We start from the raw sequence: 13,743 nt of genomic DNA, 5'->3' as shown, positions 1-13,743 counted from the left end.
CTGCCATTTTCCCAGAAGCTGTCCAAAAAGTATTTTGAGCCAAGAGAGCCTTGAAAACAGAGTCCCAAAGCCAAGGGCTGGAAACTCGGGGCAGAGGTGTAAGTCTGAGGGTGGCCACAAGAGGGCAGGCGTAGTCCAGACTCCCTCTAGCAGTTGCTTTTAGAACTTTTTTAAAAATAAAGACTGGAGGTTGGAGCACCTCCCACCCAGTCAGTACCTAGCAGAGCTGCGGGTGACTCCACAGAATATCTCCGGATCGCTTTCTGAGGCTGACCGATGCTGCACCAAGACAGAGAGTCCCACGTGCAGACCCGTCATTCAGCCAGTTTGTTGAACTGGTCCTCCCATAGAAGTGACTCTGTGGCCCTGACCTAAATCATTAGGTGACCCTGAAGCCTCTTTCTATATGACTCCATCTGGATTTGGCTGGCTGTGGGGACAAGCTTCAAGGGACTACTTTCTGGGTCTCCGTGGGGTAGCAGTCAGCTCTCTGGCTACCATGGCGATCGCTGGGAACTGAAGGGACAGGGTTCAGCTTCAGCTCGGTGCAAACAGGTGAGTTTTGACATTTTGACCTAGAAGCTACTGGGTAATGGTCCCAAGGGCAGATGAAGGAAGGTTTGTGCTGCTGAAGCTGAGTTCTGGGAAGTCCTGCAGACAGAGACCCTGGAGTTGTCTGGCTCCAGGTGGGAGGGTCCCAGGGATCTGAGCCTGTAGACACACATGGGCCCCAGGACTCAGTTGCTAGGGCTGTAGAGTGTGAGCCTGCATCCGGATGCCAAAGGGATGCTGTGGCTTCAGTGACATCTCTGGCTGTCTTATGTCTCATGTCATAGCTCCAGAATCTATTCAGGGAATAAATGTATATGCATACTGTATGCAGTGTGTGTGCGTGTGTGCATGCATGGGTACATGTGCACATGTGTGAGTGTGTGTGTGTGTGTGTGTAAACACACCAAGGTGTGTCAAATGATGCAGGAGATTATTAGTGAAGCATCTGGATTTCTCTAACTGTGAGTTAGGATCCAGTGAACTGAGTACAGTTAGAAAAAGAAAAGGTTTAAGACCTATCTGGAAACTTGGGGTGGGGGGTAGGGATTTGCAGTGACTTTATTTGGTTTAAATGAGTTTTAGAAACCAGGCAATCTAAAGAGAAGCTATAAACCCTGCCAAATGAGAGGCAAGAGCCCACAGAAAAAGATTCAGAGTCGCAGTGAGGCCCCTGGTCTATCTCCCTGCCTCAGCAGTTTAGCCCTTTTGTTGCTCCCAGAGAAACTTCCAAAACCAGGGTTCGAACCTCAGTCTCATGCCACTTTTGAGGCCGCTTTTTCCCCCAAAGGAAACCCCTCATAACTTCATTTCTGGAACTTTTTGAGCAAGAGGGAGTCCTCAGGACTCTGAGCCCTCCCCTACCTGCTGAGGAAAAATTTTACAAACTCTTTTGACTGTTTTGTATGGCTTTGAAAAGTCCTCGCTCCTGCATCAGCTCACGACGCTCACTGTGTCCTCTTGCCTTCCCCCTCCCCAGGGAGGTGGTCAGCAGAGTGGATTTCACATCACAGGGGTGACGCATAGAAGGCTAGATGAAATCAGCAAAGTGACCACCTTCCCAAACTGAGAAAAAGGAGCCTTTGTGACGTGAGCTCTCACCCTCCCGCTCTCCCGCACCTGCACAGTTCGAGGGTGCCCCGGAGCAGCTGTCAGATGGACTCTGGAAGCAAAGCTTGGCCCCTACCCCATCCTTTGTGGGGAATAATTCATAATACCCCCTGGAGGGGTGAGTAGAACCACCCTGTTTACAGTGTGGCTTCCCCCTGATTAGCAAAGCTGAAGTCCAGGCTCCTCGAGCACCAGGGGACCTGTGGCTCCATCCATGTGGCCCAGGTTTCCCTTCCAGCCTTCTCCTCTGCTCATGCCCTTACAGAGGTGCACTGGCTGCTCCTCCAAGGTGTGCCCAGTGCAGCTCCTGCTACAGATGCCCTGAAGATGGCCACTGAAAGTGACTGACATATGTGTATACCATTGATACAGCAGCCCACAATGGAGTCAGTGCTGTGTGTGTGGACCCCTGAACCATCCATCTAATTACTGCCTCTGACTATTTCAGTTTGTCATTCTTGCCTCTTTGATCTTGGTTAGGTTATCTTTAAAATGGGAATGATAAAATGATGATCTGCTTTCCTGCCTTGTTCATGGTGCTCCCAGGAGGTGCTCCCAGGAAGTGCTCCCAGGAAGTGCTCTCAGGAGGTTTGGGGTGGAGGGTAGGGGACAATCAGTCTGAGGCCCAAGGGGAGTCTCCAACACATCAGCAGCTTCCATGATTACCACTACTCTAGATGATCAGCTGTGACGTGCCTGAGAACACAAACTGGGTCTAAAGATGGTAGAACAGGATCTCAGAGTTCAGAACCTGCTCTGGAGAAAACACAGCCCCACATAAAACCAGGGCAGCCAGAACATGCTTATATTTTGTTTCCAAGTAATGAAGAATTGAGCATTTCTGAAGTCGTCCCTCTCACATCTGGACCTACTCTACCCCAGCCTCTTTCTCTAGGCTGTTGCTCGGTCCATCCAGGAGGTGCGGAGGATGGCTAGGAGGGGTTGCTGTGGACACATTTTAGGTCACAGTGGTCTGGAGTTGGTCAGGAGAGAAGGAAGGTGGCATGAAAGAGGTTCTGGGGACCTTTGGCTGCAGACACTGTTGCCTTTGGCAGAGCAAGGGTTATCACAGGCTGCAGAGACAGTGGCCTCCAGCTTTGTAGTTTCTTAAGATTGAGGCCGGAGGGGAAGGACCACACACATCCTGAGACCAGGGAGGATCCCCTATAGTTGAGCAGAGCTGGAGCCATCCAGTGTCCCACCTAGAGGCTGTTGCTGGGCGGAGGGCTTGGATGGAGAGCCAGTGTTAGTGCATTAGCATATTGGACACCATGGGGAAAGGCACAGAATGGCTGGATGGGAGAAGTCCTGATAGACCCAAGGACCATCTCCCTCTCCGGTGCCTCTCATAGACTGGAAGAAAGGCCAGTGTCTGAGTGCCTGTGTGTATATATGTATGTACCTGAGTGGGTGAGCCAGAGTGAGGGAATATGGCACCACATTACCTGGAATGATAGAGCAAAAGATCCCATCACTCCAGGATCAGTAGATGGGTAGTTAGTTGATTAGCCACTGGTCAGTTTAAGCCTCTTCTCCTCCCCGAAGGCCAAGTTTCTGTTCTGGAAGCTTCTCTGGTAGACCAAGTTCAAGTTGTAAAGAGACACATGGTTTTGCTTTGCCTTTTCCCCTCCTTCTCTGTCCTCATGGATGCTTCCTTCATGCCTTGCCTCTAAAGAGGGAAGGATGACTCCCAAAACCCATTGTAGTCTCCCTGTCTCCCTCCCAGTACCTTCCAGGTACATCTCACCCAGGCTGTGGGTCTTGCTTGTTTCTCAGGATCTCAGTGTGTCTGTTTCATCCAGGGCTTGTGCCATCTTCTTGGGCTTTGTTTTTTTCCAAAATTCACTTTGAAGAGAAATAAATGCCTCTCCCATCTGACTTAGTTTTTCTTCTTTTTACCTCTTTGCCTTCCTTTCCCTCTACTTCTTCCCTCCCCTTCCCCTCTTCTTTATTTTGGTTCAATAGCCAGACAGCTAAAGAACATCAGGAAAACAAGTTGACATACACTTCTGTTCAGTTAGATTTGTGCTGAAAGCAATGTGTAAAATTACAGGCTGTGTACGTGAGGAAAAAGCCAAAGGATTTTGTATAAACAGACACTTTGCGATTCGGTTTTATAAAAAGGATTTTTCTCATTACACAAAGAATGCAAATTCATCTTAGAGAACTCAGAAAATCCCTTCCAGCCTGGGGCTCATACTGCCTTTCTGCCCCAGGCTCTGAGGGCCTTCCAGTCACACAATTATGCAAGGCAGAATGGGATGGTGTGGTCCACACTGTTATGCAAATACCATGGCTGGGTCTCTTCAAGTGAGAGTTTCTCAAGTCAGGAGCTTGGGATGCCCTTGGGGGCAACAAGCAGGTAGAAGCCCCCTGACCAACAGTTGTTCAGTAAGACTTATGGAGAACACTCACCCCCTAGACTCCTCGGGAGATGAATTCCTGCCATAGCCTGCTGTGGGGTTAGGGACCATCTGATGCTAACTCATCTCAATGCATCTGTGCCTCCAAATTCCCTCTTGTAATTATCTGACCCTCCCAGGGCCACTGAAGCTTATGCAGTGTATCCCAACCTTCCTAATGCTGTGACCCTTTAATACAGTTCCTCATGTTGTGGTGACCCCCAACCCTAAAACTATTTCATAATTGTAATTATGCTACTGTTATGAACTGTAATATAAATATCTGTGTTTTCTGCTGATTTTCTGATGGTCTTAGGTGACCACTGTGAAAGGGTTGTTCGACTCCCAAAGGGGTCATGATCCACAGGTTGAGAACTGCTTGTAGGAGCTACTCTCTACTCATCATTTGGGTGACAGAGTCTCTTTCAAGTACTTCCCAGTGTGGCCATGGAGTCCCCAGCCTAAGGCTCCAGCCCCACAGAGGGCTGTTGAAAAGAAAGGACAGAGCCCGTGCTTGGCCTTCTAGCACTGAGTGGGGAGAACTGGAGATGGGGGGGGGGTGGGGGGTGTCCCAAGAACCTGGATGATGCTCCCAGCTCCTGCTGAAGGGGTAGAAAGAGCTCTGCTCCAGGCTGGGGGTTCACATGGGTGGCCACCTCCAGGCCAGGGGTTGTTTTGGTGGACACCTCCAGACTAGAGTCACATGGGTGAGCACCTCCAGGCCGGGGGTTGTATAGGTGGGCACCTCCAGGCTGAGGTCACATGGGTGGACACTTCCAGGCTGAGGTCACATGGGTAGGGACTTCCAGGCTGAGGTCACATGGGTGGGCACCTCCAGGCTGGGAGTCGTATGGGCAGGTACCTACTTATACCATTTGTTGATCACATAGTTGACTCTATGTCTCCTCTGCCCCCTGTGCTGCCTGGTGTCTCAGCTGCTTCAGGATATGATGGACAACAAAGCCATGTACCTGCACACTGTGAGTGACCGTGACAACAGCTCCATCTTTGAGGAACCCTTTGACGGCAGGAGCCTGTCCAAGCTGAACCTGTGTGAGGATGGTGAGTGTGTCTATCTGTCTTGGATTTTGGAGCTCTTCCTGAGGTGTTGAAGGCCCTGCTTTCCACTGCGATTTGGCTACCCCAGTGCCTCCTGCCTTCCCCATCTATTTCTGCAGATATTGAATGTCCTATCTTCAAAGTCTCTTTTATGACTTTACTCATTCATCTCAATAAACCTATGTCATTAGCAAAATGAGAACCCATTTTATAGATGGGCGTGTTGAGACTGAGGACATCAAATATTCCGTAACTCACCAGTCCCTCAGAGAGGCTCCAGCATGGAATTGGCAGTGCCTGTTCTCTACGCACTGACAGACAGGCATTAGTAAATGTCTGTACTGTTATTGGGCAAGTACCTAATGAAAGCTTGCTTCAGGCACAAACCCACTCTTCACTGGGCTTATGTGGAAGAGGAGAACACCGTCCTACTTCTGAGAGAAAAGGGATGAGGCCTACAGGGTTGTTCTGAAGGGCATCAGGCTAGAGACAGTGCCTCGTCCACGGTGGAGTGTGCAACCTGGTTCTTTGCTTTGTGACACTGTCCATAGCCTTTCTCAGGAGCATTGGCTCTGTCTTTTTTCTCATAGGGGCAGATATAGGAAAGGAAGAGGTATCCGGGATAGGAGGAAGGGAACAGTCCCTGCAGGAGGGGCAGACAAGGAGATCTAAGCTTCGAAGTAAGGGTTTTTTGGCTCACCCGTGGGGACTCTCAGCAGTTAGCTCTTCCCCTGAGTTCTAGTCTATGTGTTGGGTGTCAGGGATGCTCTGGAGAGAGAATGGAGCAGAGCCTGCCCTCGTGATTGCTAGTGGGAGGAGGAGCAGGCGTGAGAGCAGTCTCCTTGGTGTGGATGTTGAGGCAAAGCAGGGAAGTGGCTTCTGGAAAAAAGCATAAGAATGACCGTACCATTTTGACTCACCGTTTGAGAGTACAGAGCATAATGACAGACAGGTGTAGTGTCAGGGGCCACATTGCATCCTTAGTCAAGATGCAGAGAAGATGAATGGGGTTGCTAAGCTCCCTTGCTCTGTTTTATTTACTTGGGGAACCCTGTCTATGGGATAGTGCTGGTGGGTCTCCCACTTCAGCTAAACTTCTCTGAACATCTTCCCAGACACACCTATAGATGTGTCTCCAAGGTGAATCTAAACCCCGTCAAGTTGTCAATCAAGATAAACCATCACACAAAGATTTTCAAAGAGTTGGCAAAAGGTTCTGTCAGCTTGTTCCCCAGACTAAGCCAGTGTCCCGATGCCTGGGCAAGAGAACAAAAGTGTACATGTGTGTGCCACAAGATACACACACACACACACACACACACACACACACACACACACACCTGTGTGTGCACATGTGTGCACTTGTTTGCCTTGTTCAGGAAGTCAGCAAGGATGTTGCTGAACCATGCTCTTGATTCAGTTCTATTCTCACTGGCACATTGTAAAAGAGGCCAGGTTTGGCCAGAAAGGACTGTGCTTGTGAGTAGTTGAAGGGAGTCACCCAGGGTCAACCTGGGACACCAGGAGTAGGAGCAAAGCCTGCAGTGTGGGGTGTCACTGGAACTCCCACCTTTCCCCCTCCCCTCTCCCATCTCTCTTCCTTATGTTCTGGACCTCAGACCAAAAACAATCATTTCGATCAGGGAAACAAAACCAAGCAATGAGCCCAGCTTCTGAGTTTCCTGGTGCCAACCTGAGGAATCTGCCAGAGAGCATAGGTGATTGATGGGGTTCTCAGCCTTGCTACTGTCCTAAGCAGGGCTTCTCTGGGCCCCAGTTTTTGGTGCAGTGAAGCCAGGAGCTGTGGATTACAGACTGACTCTAGGCCAGTGTCTTCATCCACCAGAAGAGAATACGGCTGGTATCTCTGAGGTCATTGCCTTAGTAGGGGTGTGTCTCTTTAAATTCAGACTTGGAGATGATGCTTCCCAGTTTAAAAGCCAGTTAAAGCCCAGCCCCTGATCACTTGGCCAAGGAACCCAAATTCTCATTTCTCACCCCACTTCAGGATGGAGTCCCCAGTGTTCTTCAGAAAGACGGAATCTGTGGCTTTGTTTTGGAAGGATGTTGGTGGTTTTTTAAAAAATTTCCTTTCTGATTTTCCTCTCTGGAGAGCAAAACAGAGGAAGGAGAGGAGTGAGTCCAAGAGAGGCAAGGAGAAACTGGAAAGAGATAACAAACAGATGGAAGCCTGGGCCAGGCCCATCCCGGAGGCCTTCAGTAGATTAAAACTGAGAAGTGTTGGCCGCTCTCCGGGCCCCCTTCAGGGCTGCCTCCTCCAAGGTGGAGAATGAGTGTGCTTCCTCAAGGCTGGCATGGAGCAAGATCCTTAAAACACAGCCTAGCTTAAGACTCAGGCTTTAATGCAAATGGGACTTTAAGAACCTTGGGTGGGGCTGGGGAGATGGCCCAGCCTGAGTTCAATTCCCAGCACCCATATAGCAGTTCTGTAACTCCAGCTGCAAGGAGTCCGAAATTCTCACACAGGTGAATGGACATAAAAGAAAAATAAATAAATTATGTATAAAAAAAGAAAGGAAAGAACTGTGGGTATAAACAGTTAGATGGAGGAACACCTTGCAGGAGGAAGGGTTTGGGGGCTCACAGTTGAAGAGGTTCTAGCCCACGTTTGGCTAGACCCAATGCTTTGGGCCTGATGTGAGCAGAACACTGTGGTGACTGGAGCACAGGCACACGAGGCCAGCTTTTGACTTCATAGTGCCCAGGAAGCAGAGAGTAGTCCAGGACAAGTTGCAGTCCCCAAGGACATGCCTCAATAACCTTCTTCTTCCAAGCAGACCCAGGTTTCAGAAGTTTCCATCACCTACAAATGATGTCAAATTACAAGCCCATCATGGTGCTGATTAATGAGAACCCTCAGGAGTCTCTGTTCTCAAGACCAGATCCACTCACTGCCTATGGATGAAGGAGGCTTCAACACCTGAGACTGTTTGGGGGACATAAACCACAACCAATCATTTTGTAAAATGTAGTGTATTCTAGCAGTCTGGCTCTTTCTTCTCTAGGTAGTGTGTGTGTGTGTGTGTGTGTGTGTGTGTGTGTGTGTGTGTGTGTGTGTGTATGGTGTATATGTGATGTGTGTGTATTGTGTGTGTGGTGTGTATGGTGTGTGTGTGTTTGTGTATGCTGTGTGTATGGTGTATATATGATATGTGTATGTGTGTGTATATATGATATGTGTATGGTGTGTGTATGTATGGTGCAAGAGAGAGAGAGAGAGAAAGAGAGAGAGAGAGAGAGAGAGAGAGAGAGAGAGAGAGAGAGAGATCCTGTGTTTCGCAGGCTAAAGTAGGAGCTCCAGAGGATGGAAGCTGCATGTCCAGGAGAAGGGAGAGAGCTGAGGTTTGAAGCCTCATGTCACATGCTCAGCTAGAGAGTCCATTGTCAGAGAGTGTCCTCGGGCGACAGGAAGGGCCTCCTCCACCATGTCTCCTGCAACCACCTTGTAGTTTCTACTATTCACGACTGTTTCTCCCTTCTGTCCAATCTATTTCTCTCTCTCTCTCTCTCTCTCTCTCTCTCTCTCTCTCTCTCTCTCTCTCTCTCTCTCTCTCTCTCTCTCCTCTCTCTCTCCTCTCTCTCTCCTATGTGTGTGTCTGTCTGTTGCTTGCTCTCTATCTCTGTCTCTCTCTCAGTTTCTCTCTCTCAGTTTCTCTCAGTTCCTCTCTCTCAGTTCGTGTCTCTCTCTCTCTCGCTCTCTCTCTCTCTCTCTCGCTCTCTCTCACCCTCTCTCCCCCTCTCTCCTTGCGCCTAGCTTCTGTCCCTTTCTCTCCTTTCCTTGCCTCTACTCCTCTATTTTTGTTTCCCAGGTGATGAGAAAAGGGTCTGTCATTGGTCCCCCGCATAAAAGGCCCCTTTCAACCCCTGCTGTCTGCAGCACCCTCACATCCTTCAAGCTTCCCGCCTCCACAGTAGCCTCAGTAGCTCAGGTTCTCTGTACCTCTGTGGCTGTTTCTTCTTTCCTGTGTCCTCTCACCCAGCAGCCTCCATGGAGCCCACTGTAGACTGTGAGGTTAAAGGCAGAGCTACAGCCTGCTAGACAATAGCGTAAGGGATGTAAGATCGGAAATGTTTAGGAGAACCGTCCCAGAAAAGACCTGAAAGGCTCTTTGCGCCATGTTATCTTTGCACCGGTTATCCCTCCAAACCGAAACTCAGAGCTGAGGCAGCCAGTCCCCATTTCTATCCTTTCCTTCCCTCTCAGGCTCCTTCCCACCCTTCCTCACCTTCCCCCCTCCAGCCTTTGTTTCCTCTGCCTGTTCAGCCAGCTGAGGCCTACGCCAGGCTGGCTTTAGCACACAGAGGGGTCCTGGGAATGGAAGGTGCCTGGCTGGGTCAGCTTGCTCTGAAGCGTGGTTTTTGTTTTTTGTGAGGCCCAGAGAGAGGTGTTAGAGTTAGGAAAACACAGTCCTGCTCTCCCCGAGGCCTCAGCCCGCCCCCACCACACGTGTGGCGTCATCCAGGGCTCCCCATGGGAAGCCAGGGAAGGTAATGAGTTACATGTGCTTCTGGTAGTGGCAGGATGCCTGTAGCCTGGACTCCCTGGTCCCTCGTTTCTTCCCCATAAAATTAAATTATTCTCCCAGGGGACTTGCTACATCTACCTTCCATCCATCAGACATCTTTGCTTCATTTGGCATAGCTGAGAGCTGCTGGGTGGCTACACAAGGGTCTGGCTCTGACCTCACTGAGGGTCACTGCCCTTTACAGGTTACAGCAGAATATGGGCATTAACCCTTTCAGTACTGTAGCACTAGGAGACATGTCTTATTGGATAAGAGCATTGAGCCAAGACTGTTAGATTAGGCTGTGTGCACTGGGGAAGCTGGCGGCTTGGTGTCTCACTGGGTTTCCTCTCCAAGACAAGAGAGGGAAAGAGAATTTGTCAGATCATAGGCCACCACAGCCACTGTGGCCATAGGCACAGGTCCCCAGGCCTGGTGCAGGAGCCTCTGTGTAGGTCTCTGATTCCACTTGACACTTCTGTACTCAGCTTCATGTCTCCTTGGGTTCAGGTACGAGGGGCCCTAGCAAGAGATGGGAGGAGAGAAGACATGGGGTCTCAGGTGTGTCCTCCTCCCAAGCCCTGCTCTACAGGGCCACCTCAGGCTAGGGGACCTTTCTAGGAAAACTTCCTTTCTGAGTTGCAGTTACTCTGTCTCATGCCTCAGGCAGCCTCAGGCCCAAGGTGATGGCAGTTCCTGGACCCTGTTCTATGCCTGGTGGGTGTCTCACCTTTTTAAAAAATGATTTTGTTTATTTTTTTTTATTTTATGTGCATCAGTGTTTGCCTGCATATATGTCTGTGTGAGGCTGTCAGATCTTGGAGTTCCAGACAGTTGTGAGCTGCCAGTGGGTGCTGGAATTTGAACTTGGGTCTTCAGTTGCTCTTAATTGCTAAGCCATCTCTCCAGGCCTTAGAACACTTTATTATTATTATTATTATTATTATTATTATTATTATTATTATTATTATTATTATTATTATCTAGAAGTCTGTGCATAGGAGCAGGCCATCTGATGCCTGGGGGTTAGCTTTGCTCAGAGTCCTCATCCTTAAATGAGTATAATGCCAATGTACCCCAAAGACCATGTACGACAGTAGACACTCCATCCAATGTGTTCCCCTGTTTATCTCTTTGAAACCCTGGAATCCTTGGAGAGATGGGGAAGAAGGAAAAGGAAAGGAGGGAAGGGCCGGGCAGTGGTGGCGCACGCCTTTAATCCTAGCACTTGGGAGGCAGAGGCAGGTGGATTTCTGAGTTTGAGGCCAGCCTGGTCTACAGAGTGAGTTCCAGGACAGCTGGGGCTACAAAGAGAAACCCTGTCTCGAAAAACCAAAAAAAAAAAAAAAAAAAAAAAAAAAAAAAAAAAAAAAAAAAAAAAAAAAAAAAAAAAAGGAAAGGCGGGAAGGAGGGAAGGAGGCAAAGAGGGAGGGAAAAAGGAAGAAAGGCCCTAAATACAACACCACAGACAAACCTAGCATTAAATGTGTGTTGTTTATTCTTTGCTCAAATATGCTGAGCTTCCTTCTGCGGCACACCCTGCTCTGTTTTGGGGTAGAGGTGGCCCAGCTGCAGCCTTCAGGGACACACCAAGCTCAGTCCTATTCATGATGGCTCAACCTTCCTGTCTTCAAAAGCAGACACCCACGTGACCCTTCCAAAGCCTTTGCTTGCAGCTGCTTGCAGAAGGGAGGAAGAGAAGACAGGGGCATTAAACTTGATTCTTTCCCTGCCTAAAGGAGAAGCCAGTTCACTCAGGCACAGCAGGGAAGGAGCTGGGATGGAGGATGCAGACTAGCCTGTGTCTGTCCGTCTGTCCGCCACTTCCACATTACAAACATTTTCAGCTCAGGCATTTGACAGAGACGAGAGGAATTATAATCTTTACTGGAATTTGGGGCTACTCTACAAGCTGACGATCTTCGTGGGGTGTTTGTCTGTTGTGGAGCGTGTGTGCACACACATGTGTGTATGTGTGTGTCTAAGTCGGAGGTCAGTCAGCCTTTGGTGTTGTTTCTCAGGCATCATGTACCTTGTTTTTCTCTCTGATCTGAAATTTACTGATCAATCTGGGATGGCTGAGCAATCAGCCCAGGGATCTGCTTGACCGCCTGTCCCTGGTGCTGGGATCATAAGTATGCACTGCTGTGTCCAGTCCTTTTCATGGCTTCTAGAGATGAACTCAGGTTCATCTAAGGATAAACCTAGTGTTTAGAAAGAGAGCACTTCACTGACTGAGCCATTTTTCCAGCCCAAGAAGGTGATCTTTTGGTCTGAATTTAGGCAGAATTGTAGGCCTAGTGCTGTTTGAAATCCTGGATGTTTAGGCAGCATCCCCTCCTCCCCTGTATTTGCAGTATCCTTTTAAAGCAAGGGCACTGCCTTTCATTTATTTAAGTTAAAATGTATTTATTTTCTTTAGAATTTCGTATGTGTGTGCTGTATTGACATCAGTTCCACCCTTCACACTGCCCCCACCCCCCGACTACTCCCATTTGTTTAGGGCTGACCACTGAATACTGGAAAACCCAACAGGGGCTTGTTCTAGCAGAAGCAGATCTTTTCCTCTCAGCGGCCATTCATTGCCTGTAGTTCTTCATCTAGTGGTTGGGCATCCGATCCTTGTCCGCCTTGACACATTGTATCAGTCTTGTTTAGGTGATCAAATTTATGAGATTTCATGGGTGTGGCTTCCCTGTTCTGACTCTTACAATCTTTCTGCCCCCTCTTCCCTCAGCCGTGGGTATGGGTGTTGTGTTATAGATGCATCAGTCGGAGTTAGGCATTCCACAGTCAACCGTTCTCTTCATTTGAGTAGTCATGGCCTCCTGTAATGGTCTCCGTCTGCTGCAAAAGGAAGCTTCTCTGAGGAGGAGCAAGAGCTACAGTTACCATGAGCATAAGGATACGTATTTAGAGTGCAGTTAGGACTTATGCTGGCTTAGGTAAGCAGATGTAGTAGGTTTTTCTTTAGTATCTATGGCCTCACCAGCCACCAGGAGTTAGTAGTTGTCTATGTTTAATGTACCAGACATTAATTCTCTCCTGTTGAATTGGCCTTACGCCCGATTTAGACAGCTGTTGACTACCTTCAAGACATGGGCACTATGTCTTGTACTGTACCCTTGGGGATATCTTGCCGTGTTGGTCATTGGTGTGGTCTGTAGGCTTTACAGCTGGGTAAGATTATTGATTGGTTTTCTCTCTTGTCAGCTTACAAAGATTTTTCAGATACTACCTGGGCTGTGGTGACACACACCTTTATCTCAGCACTTGGGGGGCAGAGACAGACAGATCTCTGGGTTTGAAGGTTAGCTTGGTCTACAGAGCAAGTTCCAGGACAGCCAGAGCTACACAGAGAAACCTTCTCTTGAAAAACCAAAACAAACAAATAATCTTCAGATACTTCTCAGGGAGGAGGTGGCTTCTCCAGGTCAGTTCCTCTGAATCATGTATCCAAATAATGGTGACTTCAGCAATAGGGGCTCTGTCACCTTCAAGTTCTAAGAGGCAAACAAAGGCCACGGTAAAAGCCTATATTGTTTTGGGAGTCTTTTTGATTTCTCTGACCAACAACTCGAAGGGAGGTTTTTCTGTCTGGCACTGGGAATTTTGTTAGATAGTCTATGACTCTTGGGACAAGCACTATCACCTCTAGTGGCTTAACTGCATTATATATATATATATTATAATATATATAATGTACATATAATGTACTATATATAGTATTATATATAATATATAAATATTATATGTTATATTAACATTATATAATATAATAAATATCATATACCATTATCATTATCATATATTATATATAAAATTGTATTATATACATTATATAAACCTGATATAATATGATTCCATTTGAAGAAAAAATAGTGGTAGTGTCCACCAGGCCCCATTAGTCATCCATTCTTTGTACACTCCATGGCTCTTCCCATCCCACTTGGTGGCTAGCTGGCTCACCTTGCCTGCTCTTTACCCCTGGATTTGCTTTCCATCTCTCAGTCTTAGCTCTAAAGGCAGGTGCACAGAGCAGCCAACAGGCTGTCCCTACATTGGTTTTCTCTGGGAGATAAGCACAAGCCTTGATT

At 48.3% G+C, this 13,743-nt stretch overlaps 1 protein-coding gene across 1 annotated transcript in view; it reads left to right on the top strand.

Annotated features, from left to right (window-relative positions):
* The first annotated feature begins 208 nt into the window (after nucleotides 1–208).
* Nucleotides 209–13,743, top strand: part of Scara5 (scavenger receptor class A member 5) — a 94,786-nt gene continuing 81,251 nt past the window's right edge. The window contains exons 1-2 of the mRNA XM_034497983.2: nucleotides 209–555; nucleotides 4,997–5,123. Of these exons, the coding sequence (XP_034353874.1) occupies nucleotides 5,009–5,123 (115 nt within the window). The 5' untranslated portion in view covers nucleotides 209–555; nucleotides 4,997–5,008. The remainder of the gene's footprint in view (nucleotides 556–4,996; nucleotides 5,124–13,743) is intronic.

Source organism: Arvicanthis niloticus, chromosome 3 (genome assembly GCF_011762505.2).
Source record: "Arvicanthis niloticus isolate mArvNil1 chromosome 3, mArvNil1.pat.X, whole genome shotgun sequence".
NCBI classification, from domain to species: domain Eukaryota; kingdom Metazoa; phylum Chordata; class Mammalia; order Rodentia; family Muridae; genus Arvicanthis; species Arvicanthis niloticus.
Note: the sequence above shows the minus strand (reverse complement) of the source record. Positions and strands in the feature narration are given on the sequence as shown.